The 24,376-nt window shown below is 44.8% G+C and overlaps 1 protein-coding gene across 3 annotated transcripts in view; it reads right to left on the reverse strand.

Annotated features, from left to right (window-relative positions):
- Positions 1–21,497, reverse strand: part of MELK (maternal embryonic leucine zipper kinase) — a 39,382-nt gene extending 17,885 nt beyond the window's left edge. The window contains exons 1-13 of one of the 3 annotated variants that reach the window (XM_077816516.1): positions 21,396–21,461; positions 19,590–19,725; positions 19,035–19,135; positions 18,646–18,731; positions 18,033–18,149; positions 16,968–17,111; positions 15,985–16,053; positions 14,728–14,820; positions 13,015–13,113; positions 7,886–7,954; positions 6,647–6,745; positions 5,394–5,480; positions 2,887–3,018 (exon numbers count right to left, since the gene is read on the reverse strand). In XM_077816516.1, coding sequence (XP_077672642.1) covers positions 2,887–3,018; positions 5,394–5,480; positions 6,647–6,745; positions 7,886–7,954; positions 13,015–13,113; positions 14,728–14,820; positions 15,985–16,053; positions 16,968–17,111; positions 18,033–18,149; positions 18,646–18,731; positions 19,035–19,098 — 1,059 coding nt within the window. In that variant the 5' untranslated portion in view covers positions 19,099–19,135; positions 19,590–19,725; positions 21,396–21,461. Of the gene's footprint in view, positions 1–2,886; positions 3,019–5,393; positions 5,481–6,646; positions 6,746–7,885; positions 7,955–13,014; positions 13,114–14,727; positions 14,821–15,984; positions 16,054–16,967; positions 17,112–18,032; positions 18,150–18,645; positions 18,732–19,034; positions 19,136–19,589; positions 19,726–21,395 lie in introns of all 3 variants that reach the window. The other 2 variants (XM_077816517.1, XM_077816518.1) reach the window with 2 other exon arrangements.
- Between the last annotated feature and the right edge of the window lie 2,879 nt (positions 21,498–24,376).

A 24,376-nucleotide genomic window follows, 5' to 3' on the forward strand; every position in this document is an offset into this window, starting at 1 on the left:
CTCATCCTAACAAATCCTACATTTGAAATTTATACCTTTTAGTGACAAACTTATGCCCACCTATAACCATGCTAACCACATTATACATATTTAACTCCATTATTCTTCACGATACCTGCTCTCAAGCCTGTTTGTAGCTGACCTTCTCATTTGTCAATGCAGTTTTAATAAGGGATGCCCTGAATATAATATTTGAGGAACAGCTGCACCCCAACTGTATAGAAAGACTGCCTCTTGTTTTTTGCTCTTGACATGATGCCTCTTCATGTGCAGCCCCAACAATCTGGAAATGTTTTCCTAATAGTAAATTTTATATTCGAATAGATGCATGTTTTACCCTGGAGTTTATATTTCTGCTGTCTCAAACTGGGAATTTAGTGGTTTTCAATTTACAGTAAGTCAAAAAGTGACTGACCTGGTCACAGATATGGTATGTACATAGGTTTAGCAATTGAGAATTGGGAATTACAGAACAGGCCCAGAGACTTAAAGCAGAGCACAAGACTGGGATTGTCCTTTTGAGGAGTTTTTAAATATATGAAATATGTAGCTGTAGGACTGACTGCTCATGAAGAGTTCATGCGAATTGTGTTTCAGAAGCGCAGGTTTAACCTTTAAGGAGTCAAGTACACAACTCTTTGGAATCTGCAGTTTCAAATGGCAGTAACAAGTGATCAGGAAGTAGCACTTAAAATACACTTTGTTTGGTGGACACAGAAGTTACACACAAGATTGGCCATCATCAATAGGGCCCCTACAAAATGGACCATGAATTTGGGTCAATTTCACAGTCATAGGATTTTAAAAGTTGTAAATTTCATATTTCAGCTATTTAAAACTGAAATTTCAGGGTGCTGTAACTGTAGGGGGTCCTGACCCAAAAAGCTAGGGGGGCGTTGCAGTACTGCTATCTTTACTTCTGTGCAGCTTCAGGCGGCAGTGCTGCCTTCCGAGCTGGAGAGCAGCAGCTGCTGGCCGGGAGCCCAGCTCTGAAGGCAGAGCCGCCGCCAGCAGCAGCACAGAAGGATGACATCGTAGGCTTTTGCCTCCCTTACTTCTGCACTACTGTCTGCGGAGCTGGGCCCTCAGTCAGCAGTCACCGCTCTCCAGCTGCCGAGCTCTGAAGGCAGCAGTGCAGAAGTAAGGATGGCATGGTATTGCCACCTGTAGCGGGGTGTTTACCTGCTCCTGCCCTGTGGGGCTTAAAAGCCAGCCCTGGGAGAGAGCCAGGGCTGAGGGCAAGAGAAGCTAGACTGATTGGGGAAATGGGCCATGCCCCAATCAGGCAGCAGCTGGGCCTATAAAAGGGCTGCTAGGCTGAAGCTTAGCCAGAGTCTCTCTCTGCATTCAGAGAGGGAAGGGTCTGGCTGCAGGGACCTGAGGGAATACCCAGATTGGAGCAGGGCTGAGGGGGAAAGGCCTTGGGAGCAGGCGAGCTCTGGCCTGGAAACCCCCAGGCTGTGAGGCCTAGATTAGGGCTGATTAGGTACTGGGGTTGCAAGGAGGCAGCCCACAGGTAGACAGAGGCAGCAGGTCCAGACCCCCTCGCCTGTGATGAGTGGCTGATACCCTGCAGTCTGCCCTGGGGAGCGGGGCTAAGCGATGACTGGCAGTAGCCAAGACTGAGGTGAGGTGGGGTAGTGGGTGGGGTTCCCTAGGGAGGGGAGACCCTCAGGGATTGTTGGGGTTTACTGCCAGGGGCAGCACCCCAGTGGGAGGAGGCACCGGGTCCTGGGAGGGACTGGGGCTGGCAGTAAGGCAGATCACCAGACAGCAGGGGGTGCTCCAGAGGCTGATGAGCCAATTCCCAAGGACAACCAGCAGGAGGCACCACTGGGTGAGTCTGGCTCTATTACACCACTCTTCTGTGCTGCTGCTGGTGGAGTGCCACCTTCAGAGATGGGTGCCTGGCCAACAGCCACCACTCTCCGGCCACCCAGCTCAGAAGGCAGCACAGAAGTAAGAGGGGTCATGGTATTGCCATTCTAAAATAACTTTATGACCCCCTGCAACTCCCTTTTGGTCAGGGCCCCCAATTTGAGAGAGGCTGGTTTCCCCTGTGAAATTTGTATAGTATAGGGTAAAAGCATGCAAAAGACCAGATTTCATGGGGAGACCCGATTTCACAGTCTGTGATGCATTTTTCATGGCTGTGAATTTGCTAGGGCCCTAATTATCAGAATACAAGCTGTCAAACGCCAAGTTAAATTGAATATAGCCTTTTATCACCCTTTATACAAGGTCCTGGACAGCTGCCTGAAGATGAAGTCCATCAGATCAATAGAGAATCAATCTAAGTTTAAATAGTCAAACTCCATGCCAGCTTTAGACATTTAAATCTAAGGGCCATTTGTAACAGTTTATTTCAACTACTGAAATAGAACATAATGTGGTGGTGGTGGTTTCTTGGGACACACCCATGAAGGGCTTCACTAGTTATCACTGCATTCTTTGAATTGCTCTTAAATACAGAAAAGCACCAGTCTAGTCTTTGGGTGGGTGCAACTGCCCACTTGCTCATGGCATTCCCCATAGGGCTGTAGTACACAGTGCCCAAACACTGAACTAGTGCCCTCCATTTTTTAGGTCAGGAAGAAATTACATTTATAAATCTAACTGTGTACCAAGAGAAATTTAAGCAGAAACTTCTGTTCTTTATAAAGCTAGGAAGTGACTAGATAAGAGTTTTCAGCGACAGCCTTAGCTTATTTCAGTCCACGAAAATGCAGTTGAAAGTACATGTCCTTCTATATATAATGTTTCATGTTATGAGACCAGAGCAATTTAGATTTTATACAGTCCCTTTTAAATGGCACCTTATTTTTCAAGGCAGTGCAAAAGCAAACACTGCATTAACATGGTTCACTACTGAGGCTTACAACTTACCTTCAGTTCTCTGGATGGTGTGATGCTAGTGTGCTCTACTGCTAGAGAGGGAAGACATAGACGGACAGGCTTACCATGAGCCTTCTTGGATTGAAGCAAGAGGTAGGTTGCTGATATTTGATCGTATTTCCACTAAAACCAAGAGGAATTTGTCAGAATGCTACTATTCAAGAGAGTCATGTTAAAACACTGCTTTAAGTTACACCTGTTCTCTTGCACAAAGGACAATCTACCTGTTATGGACTCTTCAGATCTATGATCACACCACTGTAATTCCATAGACTTCAATGGAGTTGTACTGGTGTGGAGGAAATCAGAATCAGGTTGTGCTTGTTATTACTCTGCCACCCTTCCTGCAAGCAAGTTGGAAATGTGGTCTAGAGATTACAGCAGAGGCTAGAGAGAGTGAAACCCCTGCCCAGTTGAAATCAATGGCAAGACTCCCAGTGAATTCGATGGGGCCAGGGTTTCAGCCAGAACGTCTTGATTCTTTTCCAGTTGTCACTGAAATGTAGGACCTCAGGCAAATGGAGTTGTGTTAGTTTCCTCATCTGGAAGATAAGTATGTCCTTGCCAGCCTCCCAGGATGGGGTGTGAGATTAGGCTTACTTTAGGTTCATTAAATCCTTTTAAAAGGATTTAAGGAGTGCTATGTCAGTGCATCATTTGTGTATCCTGGATGAACAGAGCTACTTATCTTAATAGCCAGAGAACCATGATGTAATCTCTGAAGTTAGTTCCAGAGCTGTAGAGCAGGAGTAAGTATAGATGTGTTAGCCAGCAGTTCTCATTCCCCCAGATGTGGGTCATACTAGCTGCACACTATGCAATTTCCAATCAAGAAGTTGGTTTCTACAACTGCCTGGAGAACTGCCTTTCCCTCTGAAAGAGCTATTTCAGCATACCACTAGATGCAGTGACATTACATATGAATTTGGGTTCTCAAGTTTGCCAAGTAGCTAAGTTAGTTATTTTTACTATTCAATAGCTTAGCATACAGTATTTACTGTCTAGTCTATTAAATCTTATAGAAACTAGGAGTATCAGAACCATTATACTCCTATGTGGAATTCAGCTAGGAAACTTCCAACAAAAATGCACAGTAGCCATAAACACAATCCAGATTTTCATGTTGTTTGTACTAATGAATGGAATAGCTACATTATTCCACCACTTTTCCCATTTTATTTTCAAACACCGAGACATTGCTTCTCTACTTCCTATTCAGCATTGCATTTGAGATTTCTCCTGTTTAGATAGTATTCTAAAGTTGTTCTCCAAGAAATTATTGAATGATTTCTGAAACAATCATTCCAGCACATAGAGTCACAGCTAGTAAAGAACCACTGTAACTTTCTCTTGATCTTCAAGGGATTCCAAATAGGACACTAGGATCATGGTTAAAAATTTGATGTCAAAGTTTAGGAAACACCAGGGAATGATGCATGAGGGAAAAGAGGGGAAAAATTAAAAAAAAAAAAATTACAAAATTTAATGTCTTAACTACAGCTGAGCTTACAATTAAAATAGATAAATTAAATAGATAAAATAAAAAAATTAAAATACTCTAAAATAACTGTCTTGTGTAGCCCATAGAGCTAGCTTTAGCATTTATTTTATTTAGCAGTAACTCAAGGAACCTACAGGCCTGTATGCCGAAGCCAGTGTCTTACAGGAGTTAGATAAGACTTGAGGCCTATGAACTTTGGCACCAATAAATGGCTCAATGCTCATCCAAGTTTTGGGGAACTGGGAATAGACCATTTAAGGGGAAAGTTTGTACATAACACCAGGCAACTAAGGGAGTATGAGCGAAATACCAGCATTTGGATATTTTAGGATAGAAACATCTGCACACCACAAGAGTAGCATTGCAACGAACTGACATAGTATATTAATGATCCTAATTTATTATCATCTTAACCTATAGGAAAGGGCACCCTGATATTAGTATGGTGAGAAAATACAAATGAAGAGGGGAGAAACCCCTACTGAATATGCATTAGGCATAGTGGCATCTGTGTAACAAACATATAAAAGTTGTATCTTAGCCTGTGTGCAGGGAGAGAAGAGAGACTGACCGACCCTTGGGAGGTGCCAGGAGGATGGCCACTGGTGAGGAGAAAGACAATGGCTAACATTTCAGGTTGTTCTGCAAGGGATGTTGTAAGTATGGATATTCAGATGTACATTCGGTATTATCTCTATCTACCTTGCTGGGTTAGAGTGTTTGACTTATAATGTATTAATAAATTATAAATAGTACAGAAGAGTTCGTAAAGTGTTTCAACAGTGCACATCAGGGTTCACAACTCAACAGTAATTTTAATAATCTGCCTGTTCTTGCGACAAGAACCTGCGAAACCTCTGAGTGATAATTGGGAATTCTTAAGTAATCAATATGCAATCCATAGATCAGATTACACTGGACAGCTTTAAGTTTCATACTTGAATCAATGAGTATTGGAGTCAGTTGTTAATATGTCAAAGTTATTTGGGTTACTTACCTCTGAAATTAACTTAGTCATACTTTGTCTGCTGCATTTATGGAACACTGAAAGCTCTATTATGCAGTCATCATCAAGATGCCCAAGCTGTAAGAACAAGTTGGTAATGTGAAAGCTTCAGACTGCGGAAATCTTCTAGATCAGCCTTTGAATGGGATGTTCCCATGAAGCCAGATGACTCTTGGCTTCATAGCCCAAGATCTCCAGACAGGACTATTGCGATCATCTGGCCTGACATCCTGTCTAACAGGCCAGAGAACTTCCCCAAAATAATTCCTAGAGCAGATCTTTTAGAAAAGCATCCAACCTTGATTTTTAAAAACCACCAGTGATCGACAATCCACCATGACCCTTGGTAAATAATAGTCACTGCTAAAGAGACATGATTTTGTTGGAGATAAAAATTGGTGCACTTCAATTCCTCCCCTACTTAAAAAGGAACAAAAAAATATTAAAGCGTGCAGCTGTACAATGCTTGCAGTTATGAGTTAACACTGATGTTGCATGTACAGTAAAGAAGCTCTTTGCATAGAGAAACAATGACACCCAATGGCCAAATGTGGGTACTGGCTGTACATACTTGAATATTTTCCCTCCTGCTTATCACCTACGCCTAATCTTCACTAGATTTTCATTTTTGTGCTGGCTTAACTTCTCTGGCTAGTGCAGTGTTTGGTGAAGGGGATATAATTTTAGAGTTTTCAATAAAAACTCACTTAAGACTATCCCAAACAAGAGATTACAGGAAAATTAATAAAATTGCGTAACAGCACTACACAAGTCACTCCATACCCTAGGTCTGAATGGTTCTGCAGCACCCAGGTACCTGATTTTCAAAAAAATCTATACCTTACTGCATACAACTATCCATTTGCATCACAAGTATTCATATCTAACTGGCCAGTTAGACTCTGAGAATACCCACCAGGTCCTTTAAAAAACACACAACCCACCACTTAACTAGATTGCAAAGGCTGCAGCTAGCACACTGAAGTCTTTCCCCTTCATAGGGATTAAGAAGTTTACAGGGAGTGTCATCTTGGACATGCATTCTGAGAAGAGAATCTTGAAGAATTCATCAGCAGCTACTTGCTGAATGAAGTAACCAGTCATCTTTAGATCGGCCCCTCAGAAGGATGAAGGTTTTAAGCCTTCATACTGTCGCCATACACCATCCATTAAGGCACAAATTCAGGAAGAAGTTATGCCCCAGTCACAATGTGGTATAGTAATCCTCTAGTTAGTGTACTCACTGGGTATTTGCTTTGCCACTGAACAGCATAGGAGTAATCCTGCATGAGCCAGGGGTGATTCAATAGATGTTTAATTGCAATTCGCTTCTTTGGATCCACCTAATGGGCAGTGAGAATCTAGTCAGTCAATGTTTTCATAAAGTGAATACCACAGTTACTATTCAGAGAAATAAGAGGCTAGTAAGATTAATCCTTTGCCTAGAATATTGGATTTAAAATATTTCAAGTAGAAATTGGCAAGATATTTTAGATTCAATTTCTTTCCCCAGAAACATAAGGCCAGTTAAGGAAACCTACATTAACAGTAGCTGAAGGGATGAATGACACTGTCACCATGGTTAACAGTAGTGCAGCTAATTTGTGTTTTATAAATCTAGCTCGCTATAAAAGCACACTTAGGCAGTAAGTTTATACAGTAAGGTTACAATCTCCTGAATACAAGTTAGATGCTGAAAGACAAGCTTTGAGGTTAGCAACATAATAGCTGCACCATGGTATGCAGAGTGCTTAAGGCGATGTTCTATGAGCACAGCCCTTTCAGCAGAGGGACCGGTTAAATTTTCTTGAAAAGTTTCTTAAATAAGATGATGTATTTTAGACTTTTGCGGGTCAATATTTCAAAACTATTTTGAGTAGTGGAACAGTACTGTAAAAAGTGTGGTCTGGCTAGAGCAGGGGTGGGCAAGCTTTTTGGCCCGAGGGCTACATTGGGGTTGCAAAACTATATGGAGGGCCGGGCAGGGAACGCTTTGCCTCCCCAGTCTGCCCCCTCCCACTTCCCGCCCCCTGACTTCCCCCCTCAGAACTCCCAACCCATCCAACTCCCCCTGCTCCTTGTCCCCTGACCACCCCCTCCCAGGATCCCCTGTCCCCGACTGCCCCCTCCAAAACCCCCAACCCATCCAACTCGACCCACTCTGTGACAGCCCCCACAGAACCCCTGACCCATCCAATCCCCCCTGCTCCCCCAGGAGCCCTTGCTCCCTTACCATGCCAGAGCCAGCCACGCCACTGCGTTGCCCAGCAAGAGCAGTGGGACAGAGTGATGGTGGCGTGGTGCACTCAGATTGCGGTCGGGGGGAGAAAAAGGAGAAGGGGGGAAGACAACGACAGCAGGGGGGAGGGCTGGGAGCGAGCCTCCCCAGCCGGAGCTCAGGGACCGGGCAGGACAGTCCTGTGGGCTGGATGTGGCCAGCGGGCATAGTTTGCCCGCCTCTGGGCTAGAGCTGATTGCTTTACCTGCAGCATCTGGTGGAGAAGCAGTATACTGCTAGCAGAAAGCCACTTTGGAACCTCATATTTTCCTCTCTGTATTTAAAAAAAGTTTGAGTGAACTTTGGCCAAGTAGTACAAATAACTTCATTAAATTGCTTGGATGTCTTACGGGCATTTATCTTCAGTCTGAAAACCCATAATAGAATGTGGAGCTAGAGGAACTGCCATTTTCAGCATATTTAGACTAAATTGACAAAAAGGGGTCATCATTCCCATTACTTTCACTGAAGACAAATGTGACTAGATTTTAAGTTAAAATAGATTCATGCTATGTTAGTCCTGTGGAAAGAAGGCTGAACTTCCAGGAACACAATTAAACGAGATAGCAGGTAAATTAGATGAGAGAAACACAACCATCAGCTTTGCCACATATTTGCCTCTGCAGCCCTTATTCATTCCATTTTGTTGGACCAATTGTGGCATTCGGTTTTAAGAGTGCAAGTGCTTAGAACAGGAACTGTGGTTCTATAGCACCTAGCACAATGAGGCACTAAGCATAGAATCAGAAATGTAGGCCTGGAAAGGTCCTTGAGATATCAAGTCTAGTCCCCTGCGCAGAGTCTGGACCAAGTAAACCTAGACCATCCTTCACAAGGGTTTGTCCAACCTGTTCTTAAAAGCCTCCAATGATAGGGATTAAAAAAAGTTTCCCTTGCAAGCCTGTTTCAGAGCTTAACTACCCTGAGAGCTAGAAAGTTTTTCCTAATATCCAACTTAAATCTCCTTTGCTGCAGATTAAGCCCATTAATACTTATCTTAGCATCGATAGGACATGGAAAACAATCAATCATAATCTTCATTACAACAGCCCTTAAATGTAAGTCTTCATACATCAGGTCTGCCCCCTCACTCTCTTCTCAAGACTAAACATGCCCAGTTTAGCCTTTCCTCATATAAGGTTTACAAAAACTGACCTATCATTTTTGCTGCTCTCCTCTGGACTATCCAATACGCCCAACATCTTTTCTAAAAGAGTGGTGCCCAGAATTGGACACAGTACCTTGGCTGAGGCCTCGCCAGCGCCTAATAGGGCAGGAGAATTATCTCCTATGCCTTGCATTCAACACTCCTGTTAATACATCCCAGAATATTAGCCTTTTTTGCAACTACATCATATGTTTGACTCAGTTACTGATCCACCACAACTCCCAGATCCTTCTTAGCAGTACCACCATCTAGCCAGTTATTCCCATTTTATAGTTGCTTGATTTTTCCCTCTCAAGTGTAGTACTTGCACTTGTTTTTCATTAAGCTCTGGGTGCTACTGTAATTTGTACTTAAAAACAGTATGAAGGTTTAAATCAACTTCTAGACAAAGTATTAAAATTCATCTGGCTTTAACATTCTGTGCTTTTATAGTAGGATTGGTTGTTACACCAAAAGGTGAGCAGCCTTGCCTTTAGCCGCTTTCCATTTATTTATATTTCTAATGCTGGACATGAGCCGTAGAGGTTGGCACTCACTAACTAGAAAAACTGCAAAGGATTTTTAAAAACCTAGAGTATGTGCGTTTCTTTTAATCCAACGATTCATTGTTCATGTAGCACATCTGACTAGTACATCAACACTAATAATTGCTTCCAAATTTTAGGAAAGGCAAACTGAAATTGCTACAAAGGCATCACATACACTAAATGAAACCAACACGAAGTCAGTAAAGAATCATTGTGAAATGTGATTTAACTACCAAGCTGGAATGAAATGCACTAAGTCTTGTGAGAGTTTCATTTCTGCAGACAGCTGTTTCAATTACAGTCTGGGTAATATACAGAGATACATTTCTTTAACCCCAGTGGTTTCACATTAGAAATCTAAAAATTCGAATTGCTTTTATTTTTAGTCAGGACTAATGAATTTAGAAATTACTGTTTGATAGCTGTTATAAAGCAATTCAACACTAGAAGTAATCCAAGGTGAAACATATATATAGTTTTATATATTCCAAGGAGAGTTGTAATATATGGGTTTGGCTCTTAAATACAGCTTTGGCATATGAACAGCGATGAAGTAAAAAAAAAACCCTCAATTTATTAGTAGTCATGCTAGAAACAGTTAAGCATTTTTGTAAATATAGCCAGTGAATGCACAATATAATCAGAGGGAAGTTTTCCTCTTATTGAGGAGCTGTCAATTTTTTTTATTTGATTTTCAATCAAAGCAGGAAGCATTTAGTCAAATGTTATTCCCAAGTGAGGAACCGTAGAGCATTCTAGGCAAAGAAACATACTGCATGCAAGCGATACAACACCCTAATTAGATTCAACCAGCAGACTACTATACTGTGACATGGAACATTAGTCCTGAGCTGAGATTACAGTAAATTTCAAAATCTATAATGTGGGAAATTAAATTCCACAACAATGCATAGAAGTCCTAATTTGAATCAATTTTCCAATTTGTAAATAAATCAAAAATTGAAACTGGAATTCAGAGTGGTAGAAACAAGCCTACATTGGTGGATCTTTTAATTAGGAAGGTTGTATCTTGTCCTCAAACATAAGTTCTTAAAGCATGTTCATCTGAATGCATTTAGACAGGTTTAGGTGGCCAATGTTCTGTGAATTCAGATCAGTCAACTCTAGTGCCAGAGCATATGGCATAACGATGAAAGTACTATGCAAGATTCAACTCAGACTCTTGTGTTGAGTCCTTTGTATGGGTTATAGCCTAGCCATCTATATGTTTTCTACACTCTGGGCCATACCAGAACATGTACCTTCAACAGAAGGTGTGAAAGTGAGTACTTGTTTTTAAAGCTATTGGAGAAAGTACATGCCAGAGCCTCTAGGTCCAGGAACATTTACGTAACAATCCTCATCAAGTATTGCCTGCATTAGTACTCCCAACTAAAATTCCTCAGTTTACTAATATTAGGGCTCCATGTTGGTCACAGAGTCCGTCACTTGCCATGCCCCCTCCCCCCCCCCCCCCCGACTGCCATGACAAAGAAAGGGACCTTCTGGGATGCTTCAAGCCAAATTCCTGCATCCAAGCAGCATGTTTGACTGATAAATTAAGCAGGAGCACATAGGAAGGGACCACATACTAGCAGCACTTCCTGACTTGCCAGATTTACTCCACTTTACCTGGTATAGAAATTTAGTCTAGCTGGTTCATGGTTTCCTTCTCACCCCTCTCCATTTTGAGGAGAAAAGTAATAGCAATAGGTTGGTACCACATCCTTATACTACAGCTCAGAAGTAATTGCTATATTGTTGGGGGGGGGGGGGGGGGGGGGGGAGAGAGAAGAGAAGAATCCTAGAGTGATTTCTGCTTGTCAAGGTGATTTATACACATTTGTACATGAGTGGTTCAAGTACAGGATGAGGAGCAATAGTGCAGCCCAACAGTCAGGTGCTGCTAAGTATGCTTCGTCCCAAATGCTGCTTGCAATCCGTACGACAGCCAGCCAGCCTGTGGTATCACAGGGGTCGGGGAAGTGAACAAATATAAAGAGCAGAGAGGAGACAAGGGGAAGTTGTTTGCTGCATCATCTTTCGTATCAGTACAATGAAACCGTGCCCAAGGCAGCACTGAATCATGGAAAGCAGGTTGGGCTACTGTGCTCATTTGACAATCCCTTTGCTCTTGCTAATTCATCAGTACTGATCCCACTTCACAAGTTAGTTCTAAAAAGACTGAGGGACAAGATCTAAAACCAAATTCATAAATACAGAATGGGGAATAACTGGTGCCACAGCAGCAGTGCTGAGAAGGATCTGGGAGTTGTGGTGAATCACAACCTCAACATGAGTTAGCAATGCCACGTTGTTGCAAAAAAAAAAAAAAAAAAAAAAGCACAAAATGCAATTTTGTGTTGCATTAATAGAGGCATAGCATGCAAGTCATGGAGTGATAGTACTGCTCTACTCAGAGCTGGTTAGGCCTTAGCAGGAATACTGTGTCCAATTTTGGTCCCCAGTGTATAGAAAGAATGTAGAGAAACTGGAAAGGATCCAGAGGCGAATGACAGATGATCAAAAGGTATGGAAAGCAAAGGCTGAAGGAACTGGGCATATTTAGTTTGGAAAAGAAGCCGGGGGGGAGGGGGGGGGGAAAACGAACATGATCGTGGTCTTCAAATACTTGAAAAGGTGCCATAAAAAAAAAAAAAGATGGTCAAAAGCTGTTCTCTTGCTACAGAGGGCAGTACAAGAGGCAATGGGTTCAAAGTACAGCATAGCATAACAGTAGGACCATGGAACAGATGTCTAGGGAGGTTGAAGCTTCACTGGAGGTTTTCAAAAGGAAGCTGGATAGCAATCTGTCTTGGATGGTTTAGGTCCAACAAATCCTGAATCTTGGCAGGGGGTTAGACTAGATGTCCCTTGCTGTCCCTTCTAACCCTATGGTTGCAAGTTTCAGTGGAAACTCCTTGGAAAACCATTTCATTCTATATTTGCAGTATTTGCACTCAGCTTTCTTGCCCCCCACCCAGTTTGCCTCAGAAATAGAAAAGAGGAGATGTTGCTCCTTTCGTTTTAGGATCTAGTCTTCACTGGTGATTCACTACTTCTGTACTGTAGATTTGATTTCTACAATCACTTGATCCAAAGTTCCTCCAACCCAAAGTTGATTTCTGCCCTGTCATTACAAACTAAATCTAGTTTTGTTTCTGTGGGTATTTTAAAGAGTTCTCTTCAGCTGAAGAATTTTTATTAAATCCTATTGTATCTGCATTTGCTTTACACTGATCCCTTATCACAAACCTGATAAATGAACCATTAGCCCTATTCTACAAGGGTTCTCCTCCCCAGTGGGTATAATAAACTGAGGGCTTTTTAATCCTTTATTTTGACAAGAAGCAGAACTAACAGACTACATTATTTCACTACATGTATTTTAGAGCTACTTTTGCACTGATGTACCCATTTTGAATTTGAAAAAAGTTTACTCATGGATCAGTTTCTCTAACAGAGTGCATATTCTGTAAACAGCACAAAAGCAAAGACCATGAAACTATTAAACACGTGACAATAGCAATACATTCGATCACCAGAGAATAGGCCAAGAAGCATGACATCTTGCCTATTTGCTATGCAAAGGGTCTTCACTTATGCTTGATAGTTTGGATTTCATAAGGCACTACGTACCATTATCTTTCTGTAGAGAGCCATGACATTCTCATCATCAAACGGGAGAAATCCACATAGCAGAGCATACAAGAGAACCCCCATGCTCCATATATCTGCCTAGAAGGAACAAACCAACACCATGAAGGGTCAAGTAAAAGTGAGTAGAGGTTAAAAGATCTGGCAGCTCAACATTTTCCAAGGATATGTACAACTGCTTAATGAGAAACAATGTTCTATCCATTCTCAATACAGGCACCACACATCACTGAAGTAATTTTGTTACTACATCAAAGGATATTGGAGCTAAAGGATGTTGTCCAAAGAAGAGCACACTCAGAAGTGGCTAGTTTAGCTTTCCCTGATTCAACTTTGGAGTAACTGCTACTCATCAGAGCACTGCTAAAGCCACATCCTCTTCCCAGATCTTCAAGTGCAGCCAGATTTGTTTGATTTCTATAGGGAGAGAAATTGCTACATTGTGTCTGGACATGGAAAGGTGTGTGTGGGGGTGTGTCTCTCTCTCTCTCTGCTCGGACCACAACCTTCTCCACATCTTGTGCCTGCAGGGAATCCAGTGTCACTGGCCCCCATGACCAAGTAGGGAGCACTCTGTGGCCCCACCATCCTGGGAGGGAATGGAGCTGTGACATGGCCATGGGGCCAGTGACATGAAATCCCTGCATGTATGGGGAGGCTGTGCACATGCCCACTATCACTACTGATGGATTTTTTTGGTTGATTTCAGTGTGAGCCGAAATAGAGGTTTACTGGGCTCTATCAATTTAAATCAAATCCACCAAGTCTAGGTATAGAGCACCAGAGCAAGCACTCCCCACTCTGGCCTGAAAGGAAATGCTAAGCAGAAACAGGGAAATGTGAAAGGAGTTTGAACTGGTGGAGAGCAAAAGTCCCACAAGCAGGAGCGACTAGTGACAAGCAAGATATAGGCCAAGACACTGGTGCAAAGAGATAGGAGAGCAAGGAGGAGTTTGACACTGATGTCTAGGAGGACTGAAAGTGAAGAAACTTTGTGACAAGGCTGATGTGTCAGAGCAGCAATTCAGGAAGTTTGAAGACACCTTGATATATCGCTTAGGTACAAGATGCGTGTTAGAAAAGGAGGTTACAGCAGGTTACAGCTATCTAGCCTAGCTTTGATCTTCTGTTTCCACAGCAGGGATAGAAAAAAGGGAAGCTTTAACGTGAGGGAAAGAGGCAAAGACAACAGTAGGCCTTAGAAAGGGAACAAACTGTGGTATTCTCTTCAGAGGAGTAGCTCTAATGTGTTCTGTTTAACTTAACACAAATTCCAAGAAGAGAAGTCTGAGACAATAGCAGAGGAGACTGAACAGAGGGAAGAGGAAAGCTTGGGAGTTATTAGTGTAGAGGCAATTCCAGGAGCGGATGAGCTCATGAAGAGGCTCAGTGTTGGAGGGAGCTCAGGATGTTGCTCTGCAGGACACAACCAAGAAGACACTGAAGGAGCAGTCTAAGGAGAACTAGTCAAGAAGAACAGTGAGAAGTGTGCTAAAGATGGTGTGTTGTGTGCTACTTTAGCACGAATCCACCACTATCCCGGTTAAGCAAGACTCCTGCAGTAAAGACTTGCAGGGGCAATTACATAAGGAAGTAGACTTTAAAGTCAAGTCTAGTTATGCTAGTGTTTACATATGTAAAGTTCAAAGCATATTTAAGACACTCTGTATCAAGGACAGACATTGCATTAAATACCTCTGAGCCAATGTAAGCTTTGCCCTGAATTAACTCTGGTGCTGCATAAGCTGGGCTCCCACAACATGTGTTCAGCTGGTAATCCAGGCCACCCTACAGCAGAACAATTGAACAGACACATTAGACTTGAATTGGAAGTTTAACTATTTAGTTTTAACTATACCGTAGCACAAGATTATGGGCCTCACTCTCCACTGTGAGGTGTCTTGTGTGATTATATACACCAGTGCTAAGCAGAAATGCTCTGGCTAAGCCATCAACTGTGCTGGAAATCTAGGTGCAGCTCTGGTAGTTCCTGCATTACCATGGGCAGCTCACTTATTCTATGTCTCAGCTGCTCATCTCCCCATCTAGAGAGTGAAATTAATGTTCCTTTATGGGACCAGTTACACCTACACAGAATTTGTCAGATAGCTCTCACACCTTCTTTACAAGACACACAACAGTGGGAAACCAGCCCATATCTATAGTGTTGACACATTAAAGCAAGCGGTGTGTTTGACAGGGATGTGTTCTGGACAGCAGGACTGAAGTGACATTCCAATACCTAATCAGTGATCGGCCCTCATCTGTACTTTTAATCAGTTCGTAAATTAGAACATCTTACTGGTCCACTAAACCACAGAATTCTAGGCAACAGCAAACCCTCTGCTTTGATTTTACATTGAATTCTACCCAGGGGATTGCTTCCTGTTATCATCCATCTCAGTCTAGCCTGCTCTAGGTTTAGATTACTAAACGTAGAAGTCTAAAGGTAACACCACAGCTTTAAATCTGAGAAGTTTTGAGATAAGGTTTGCAAGTCAGACCTCTGCATGCCACCTGTACAGACAATTGTCTCCTGGTCCACAACCCCCTAGATAAATACCTTTGGAACACCCATACCCATATCTAGTTCTAGTAAGCATATCCAGTCAATTATTTGTATTTTAATTATTAGCACTTTGAGATCCTGATATCTGTTGGGGCCTCTGTGTGCTAAGTGCAATATTAACAGTTGGACTTTGCCTTGAGGAACTTACAACAGATAACAAAGGGTGGAAGAGAAAAATAGACAAAACAACTCAAGATCACAGTAGTTCAAGCTGGAAGTAGAATCCCACCCACTGCCCATCAACACTCTTTACAATGAGTAGTTGGAATTCAAGTAACTTAAGTGTTGGCTGGAGACTTGAGTGCTATTAAACACCCTTTAAACGTCTGAAGTATTTGGATGCACTACTATGTAGTTTAAATAATTTACTTTTGCACACTCACCTTTGGCTTTGCACAGAGACCAAAGTCTATCAGCTTCAAGTTATGCTCTGCATCAATCAGTAAGTTCTCCTGAAGAAAAGGAGAGTGGTGGTAATGAGAGCACTTTACAGGATAACCCAGCCACAGGATTTAGTTTTCCCTCAGATCTTCTAGCCATCGATCAGTGCTGTCCACCATCCTTTCCTAGTCCTGACCACCATCCTTTTGGCCACAGGCCCATCTCTTCTAATGGCTACAAGCAATGCTCAGCCTCTTCCCCAGATGATGGTATCTTTTGAGACCAATATTCCACACATTGTCCAGTAAGCTGTCATGCACTGAAGTTCCTCCCCTAGGGATTTCATCCTCTTCAAAATGTTCTAATCAGTCCATAAATACAAAACCGCTTCCTACAACGAGTGCATGCTGAAGGAGTGGGTTTCCTAATAAGTCATAGGGTGAGAACAGCAGGATGTTTCCCACCACACCCCTCTTAATGTCACCAATTAGGAGATCTGAAAAAGAACATGGCACTTGTGATGCTGAGTTGAATACAGTGACATGGAGGGGCAACAAAGGTATGATTTGCTATTAGTGGAATATGGAGGAAAGAGAAGAACAGACTGACTATAACTAGCTTGAAGTCTGGAGTTGAGTACAAAGTGTTCCCTTGTTCATTGTAAGTAAGCTTTCTACCTTCTGATGTTGATCTTTGGTGATCCCCTTCTGAAACAGCATTTACAGGCTCCAAAGGGAGCCATATATAACTATGGCGCACCTATTGGCTGAGAGAGAGTAGAACTGGGCTAGGAAAAAAAAACATACCTTGGAAAAAAAAGGAAGCTAAAGACACAGAACAAATAAAAACAAAACCTTCAGTCCTTATAGAGTAGCTTACTTTGGAGGAGAGGTTTAGCAGCTAAAGAAGATTCCATCCCATTTGAAAGGGTACTGGATAAGTACTAAAAGCAGTAGTCAGATTTTTAGAAACAAATCAAACTTACTGGTTTGAGATCCCTGTGGGCATACCCCTGACTGTGCACATAAGCAATTGCTGAAACAATCTGACGGAAAAATATACGAGCTTCCTCTTCTGAAAGGCGATCCTTGGAGATTATATAATCAAACAGCTCTCCTCCAGGACAATACTGCAATGAGACAGGAAAATAGTATTTGAGACAAAAATTGTGATCTATTAAGTAATCTTACACTTGTAATACATTGTAAAGAAGATGTCCTGGCCCGCCTTGTCTAGCACACAGTCATTTTAGTTCTAATGCAGTAGTGCCCAAAGGTCCCCCAATCAGTACTAGGTGCTGTACTAAAGAGGAAGACCTGACCCCTGTCTGAAAGGGCGAACAGATTTTTAGTAATAACAGCAGCATCACATGCAGTAGGAACGTGGCAGAATTTGGTTATGCAATAACTACATCTAAGCAGGTGTACTTCTTGGCCATATTTTTAAAAAGTGAAAGTATGAGTGAATATTGACTCATTGTGAGCATTGCTGGAGTGAAGTTTTAGGAGCAACTTGAATGAGGGAAGGATTAGTGATTGAACAAACCACAGTAAAGAGCACTTTGACTGGGGGCAGTATGAAAATAGAAACTCTTTTAGAAATTAATAGAGCAGTGAGTTTGGCATCAATGGCAGGATGGACTAGGATTATGCAGATGCTTTTCTTGTGAGGTCAGGGGGAGGCATATAGATGTTAGATAGGCTGGAGGGATGCTGTCATCTTAGATTGCCTGCTAGGTTCTTATTTCACTTTATGGCTCTCTTGCTCAAGAGCAGAGCCACAATTTCAGGCTGCACGCACTGCAAGTGACTATTTAAATCCTTCCAAACGTACTGATTTAAATTTTGAGAGGCCTTTGAGGGAATCTATAAGACAAGTTTTGAAAGTAACTTATTTTAAACTGGTGTCCCTTTTACAATGTCTGCCCTATTTAGTCATCTGTACTGAGGGATTGCTGGGGACTCAAAGATGAGCTTTTTAGCCATCTCATACATAAAGATTGAATTAGTAACATTAGATTCACAGTATTAATGCTTCTGGAATATCTAACCTCCAAGACCATGAATATCTTCTTGGATGTCTCTATCACATGGTATAATCTGCAAATATGTTGGTGACTCAAGTTCTTCATTGCATCAATTTCTGTTTTAACACGAGGTAAATCATCCTAAGAGACGAAAGCCAGTTATACAGTTGCTAAATATGGCTATTTCTAAATCCTATGCAGTGCTCCTACCATTAACATTACTGCAATTAAGGACATGTTCAAGTGTATATAATTAAGGTCAACCAAGTATAAGGTTTGGTATAACTTATAAGAGTTCAGAATTTGGTACACAGGTCAGAGACACACAAGTTTAATGCAATTGTTACAATGAAAAAGTTTTACTTTTTCCCTGCAAAAGTTGTCAAGAAATTGTTTGGTCCTAAATTGGAGCAACTTTTCAGTTTAAAATAATGTAATGAGCGTCTCAATGTCAGTGACACCAAAAATGAGCATTTGGGGAAGTTAATAACGTTCTTGCAAGTTCTGCTGGTTTTAGAAAGAGACTTTAGAAGAGTGGCTAACAGTTCTACACATGACAAACATTTCACATGAGTAAAAGTGGAGGATGTCTCCCATTACAAAACTGAACTTCAAGCAGCATGCTACTTAGACTTACCCCCAAAGCCAATTTGTCCATGATTTTGATTGCAACTTTTTCACCAGTAAGGAGCTGGCGACCTAGCTTAACCTTGGCAAAGCCACCTGAATTTAGAAGAGAGGAAGTAAGAATCCAAGATAAACATTAATTTTCTCCTCAATAATCCTTTAATAAAGTCACACGACAGGAGCAAGTCTTACAGTTTAAAGAAAGCTTTTTACAGCTCAAAGTACTAAAGAGAATTACTTCTGGATTAAAAATCTCAGAATTTTATTCAGCAAAATTAGCATGTGAAATCTGATCTCTAGACTAGTTGCTACCATAGCAATCTGGTTTTGATCTGGATGGGAAGCTGAAACAAAGTAAAATAGCAAAAACTTAGTCTTAGAAGAGATAAGAAAATGTACCTGTCCCAATGGTTTCATATAATTCATAGTACTTGAGAATTTCCTCATAGTCATCTACACCCATGTTGAGATAGGCAAAGTTTAGCAGTACTTCTGAAATCCTGGCAATGACATAGGAGAACACGATCAATTATGTTTTAAGATCTCTACCTAAGAAACTCTACTATATTAACAAAATATAGTCAAAATGTGATCTTGAAACTTAACATTCACTGAAGACACAATCTACTTGAAAATCTGCTTCAATAGCAAGTTTCTGTATGCCTAGAACATGCTGAAGTTAGTGTGGAAATATACTCTATTGAGTTTGCAGTTAGACTATCATATCAAATGTCAGTACCCAAGAGACGATTACTTCTGCCATCTAACCAAGTTACAAACTAAAGTGCTCACCAGCTCCCATTTGTGGCTTTCCTTTCATCTCATTAACGGCACTGACACTTGACCTCCCACATCAAGACTGTAATTGATACTACTGAACATTTTAATTTATTTGGAATAAGAAAATTTGGCTGGTGTTTACTGATTACTGTAAATTAGAACTTCTGCACTTACTCTGTAGCCCAGTGAAAAGCTTCAGATTTCAACCCCGTGCAGAGGTCAGCACTCCAGTTTCATAACTGCATTGCATAGTGTACAAACAGCAGCATTGCTGTAACAGTGCCAGCTTCCCCTTCCTTATCGGGCTAGTCTGATTGGAGCGAAGGATATTGTAACAGTTACTATGCCAGGCCAGTCACCATAGTTATGCCCATCACAGTAGGATCATAAGAGCACACATACCTGGGTCACAAAACCCACAATTTACAGCAGCCCTAGAGACACAGGCCTTGTCTAGTCTAGGCCAGGGAATAGGTCATGACCCAAGCTAAGGCTATGATTTAGTCACAGAGGTCACGGAATCCATGACTTCCAGTGACCACCATGACTTCAGCAGTGAGGAGCTGCAGGGTCCCCCCAGCCTGCCACTCCCAGCTGCCACAGAGGAACCCCCGCTGCCACAGGGGGAGGGGTACCCCACAGCTCCCAGCTGCCACAGGAGCCAGGGCACCCCACAGCTCCTTGACCCCACAGGTAGCAGGGGATCTCCAGATCTGCAGGGGTATCCTGCAGCAGGCAGCTTCTAGCCCCTGAGCAGCTGCCACCCTTCAGGCAGTGTGGGGATCCACAAAGCCCCATTTTGTCACAGACAGGTCACAGATTCTGTTAATTTTTCTTGTTTGCCTGTGACTTTTACTAAAAATATCCATGACAAAATCTTGTCAGCTATGGGTAAGGCTAACAGGTTGGCAACTGCACCATTACACTTGACATAAACCGGTGTTAACACAAGAGCTAGTCAGGGTCAAAGCTGGCTCCATCAGCCTAGGATTATATCCACACTACACGTTTTACTCAGCGTTAATGGCTTGCCAGGTAACTCAAGTTAGCTATCACATTTATATAGGTTCATCTGGTCACGCCACACACATTTGTTCCAGGACACAGGGTTTGTGCTTTACCATAGACTAAGCTCCAGAATAAACATTTGGGCAGCATCTAGACTAGCCTTTGTACCTCTATTGCTACCATGAATTCACTGGCAATCAATTAACTCCAGATAAAACCTCTCTGCAGTGTCACCAACTCTTAGGATTTTATCCCAACCTGCATGCTAGTTGGTGGCTTTGCTCCAAGCTCCAGCTCCTGGAGTCCTGTGATGACAGGAGCCTCAGCTTACATTTAAGTGTTTGTGCCACCACAGAGATTAAGATTTATTTAAGCATAAGCTTTCGTGAGCTACAGCTCACTCCGATGAAGTGGGCTGTAGCTCACAAAAGCTTACGCTCAAATAAATGTGTTAGTCTCTAAGGTGCCACAAGTCCTCCTTTTCTTTTTGCGGATACAGACTGACACGGCTGCTACTCTGAAGCATTTAAGCGTTTCTAGCCCTTGTGGAGAGGAGCCCTAAAGGCTCGGGCACCGGTTATCACCGCCAGAGCCCAAACCGCTGCCAGGCTCCTGCCCGGGGATTTTTGAGCATTTGGGGTTGGCAGTGACACAGCCCCCAGCCCACGAGGCGGCCCCGAGGGCCGTCCACCCCAGCAGCCAGGGGCCTCGAGGAACGGAGGCTACAGCGCACCCCCAGCCCGGGGCCGGCTGATGGGAGGAGCCCGGGCGGGCAGCGATAGGAGGGGCCCAGGGAGCGTCGGCGGGGCCGGCGGGAAGAGCGAGCCGGGCAGGACGACAAGGGCGGCAGCGGAGGGTTGGGAGGGGCCTCGGCAACTAAGCGGGGGGGGGGGGGGCGGAAGGAATGACGCCCCCGCTCCCAGCTTAGCTTATTTTATTGTATTTTATCCCGCCCCGCCGAACCCCGCTCACCTGCCCGGCGGGAGGGGTCTCTAGGCAACGCGGAGCTCCCGAGGTCGAAAACAACGAGCGCGAGCCACCGCGGCTACTACTGCTTCCAACGTTTAAATTTCCCTACCAACCCAGCTTCTTCCGGCCGCGGCGGCCAGCCGACCAATCGGATCGAAGCGGCGTCCCGGAAGGGGCGGGATGCGTCGGGGAGTCACATGGAAGGAGGGTCAACGGTGGCGGTGTGGGCTGAGTTGGACGCCATGTTGGGAGTGGCTTTTACCCTGCCGCCTCAGTCCTGGCTAGAGTTGCCTTAGGGGCTGTGCGGGGCCTGGCCTGCTCGGCCCCATCCCTGTGGTTGATTCAGACGCGTGTGCCCTGAGGGCGTGGCAGGGCCCAGGGCCGTTATTTGCTTCCCCCCATCCCAGGGAATCTCACAGGGAGGACTAGGGTTGCCAAATTCCTACTTGCACAAAATGGGACACCCTACCCCCGCCCCCCTGACGTGCCCTCATAGGCCACTCCCCTGCCCCGCCCCTTTTCCGAGGCCCCGCCCCCGCTCACTCTCCCCACCCTCCCTCACTCCCTCATTTTCACTGGGCTGGCTCAGGGTTGGGATGTGAGAGGGGCTGCAGGCACTAACAAAGGGTGTGGCTCTGGGGGGGGGGTCCAGAAATGAGGGGTTTGGGGTGTGGGAGGGGGCTCTGGGCTGGGGCAGGGGGTTGTGGTGCAGGGGGGGTGAGGGCTCCAGCATGGAGTGCAGGCTTTGGGGTGGGGCCAGATATGTGGGGTTTGGAGTGCAGAAGGTGGCTCTGGGCTGGGGTTGGGATGCAAGAGGGGGTGAGGGCTCCAGCTTAGGGTGCAGGCTCCGGGGGGGACCCAGAAATGAGGAGTTCAGCGTGTGGGAGGGGGCTCTGGGCTGGGGTAGGTGGAGGGGCAGTGAGGGCTCTGGGCTAGGGGTGCAGGCTCTGGGGTGGGGCCAGAGATGAAGGGTTTGGGGTGCAGGAGTGGGCTCCAGGCTGGGGAGTGGAGCCAAGGAGTTTGGAGTATGGGAGGGGGCTCTGGGCTGAGGCAGGGAGTTGGGGTGGAGGGGGGGGGTGAGGGCTCTTGCAGGGGAGTGCAGGCTGTGGGGTGAAGGATAAAGGATTTGGGGTGCAAGAGGGGGCTCTGGGCTGGGGGTGGAGCCAAGGGGTTTGGAATGTGGGAGGGGGCTCCGGGCTCAGGAAGGGGTTTGGGGTGAGGGAGGGGGTATGGGCTCTGGGCTCGGGTACCAGGGTGGGGCCAGAAATGAGGGATTCAGGGTGCAGGAGGGGAGTCCGGATTGGGGCAGTGGGATGTGGTGCAGGGGAGTGGCAGGGGAGTGAAGGCTCCAGCTGGGGGTGCAGGCTCTGGTGTGGGGTCAGGGATGAGGGATTTGGAGTGTAGGAGGGGGCTCAGGGCTTGGGCTGAGGGGTTTGGAGTACGGGAGGGGGCTCTGGGCTGGGGTAGGGGGTTGGGCTTTGGAGGGGGTGAGGGCTCCAGCTGGGGGTGCAGACTCTGGGGTGGGGCTAGGGATGAGGGGTTTGAGGTGCAGGAGGGTGCTCTGGGCTGGAACTGAGGGATTCAGAGGGCGGGAGGGGGATCAGGGCTGGGGCAGGGGGTTGGGTGAGGGCTCTGGCTGGGGGTACAGACTTTGGGGTGGGGCTGGGGCCGGAGGTTGGGGAGCAGGACGGGGTGCAGGCTCCGGGCAGCGCTTACCTCAGGCCGCTCTTAGAAGTAGCCAGCATGTCCCCACCTCCGGCTTCTAGGTACAGGGGTGGCCGGGCAGCGCTGTGCGCAGCCCCATCCACAGGTGCTACCACCGCAGCTCTCATTGGCTGTAGTTCCCGGCCAATGGGAGCTGCTAAGCCGGTGCTTGGAGCGGAGGCAGCGTGCAGAACTCCTGGCTGCCCCTACACGTAGGAGCCAGAGTGGGGGATATGCCGGCTGCTTCCAGGAGCCGTGTGGAGCCAGGGCAGACAGGGAGACTGTCTTAGCCCCGCTGTGCCACCAACTGGACTTTTTAACAGCCAGGGTCCCTTTTCAGCTGGGTGTTCTGGGCCAAAACAGACACCTGGCAACTCTAAGTCCAGGCATGGAGCTGGGCTATGTGCCAGCCCAACCATGTCACCCCCCACACAGCTCCACACCGAGCCGTCCTAGCACAGTGCTGCCTTCCCTAGCACAACCCTGTGGCACTGGCTCCTGCCACTTTGCCACAAGTCTCGTGGTGCTTGTGTCAAAGCCCCAGCTTCTGGAGTCATGGGATTATGTGTGACTCACTGTTCTTTTAAAAAAATTAATAAATTTCGAGCCATTGTGGAGAAAAATTTGAAAATGGGAACACAAAAATCTCCAACACCAGAAGGTCCCCAGAAAAGTTATTTGCAAAATCTTATGATTGTTAAGCCAATCCCATGATTTCTCAGCCTGACTCCTGAATGCCTAGGGCTAGCAACACAGCTTGTCTCCTATTCCCTCAGTGCTCTCAGGCCCAGCCTCCTCAAACTGTTGCTCAATTTCTTCTCTAACCCTCTTTGCATTGTCTCCTGGACACCACACTGAATTAACCGCTGCTCTGATCTGGCATGGCAAGTCTCTGTGTTCCTAAATCGGAGTAGCACTTAGCCTGCCATTTCTCTGATGTTCACAGTGCCTGGTGGAAAGTCCTTTTACGGATTCACAGAATCATAGAAGATTAGGGTTGGAAGAGACCTCAGGAGATCATCTAGTCCAACTCTCTGCTCAAATCAGGACCAACCGCAACTAAATCATCCCAGCCAGGGCTTTGTCAATCCAGGCCTTAAAAACCTCTAAATCTGGGGGAGCCAGTGTGGATTGCCATTGCGCTAAGCGGTTCTGGGGGCTTCCAAAGGAAACTGATGTTCTTTGGTCTTGGGCAGTCTAATGTGGTCATGACTGTCCCCTATCTGGTTGGGATTTGAGCTTCATGTTTTGCTGTGCTAACCCCTCTAGGAACAGTCAAG

The sequence above is a fragment of the Eretmochelys imbricata genome, chromosome 5 (assembly GCF_965152235.1).
Source record: "Eretmochelys imbricata isolate rEreImb1 chromosome 5, rEreImb1.hap1, whole genome shotgun sequence".
In the NCBI taxonomy this organism is placed as follows: domain Eukaryota; kingdom Metazoa; phylum Chordata; order Testudines; family Cheloniidae; genus Eretmochelys; species Eretmochelys imbricata.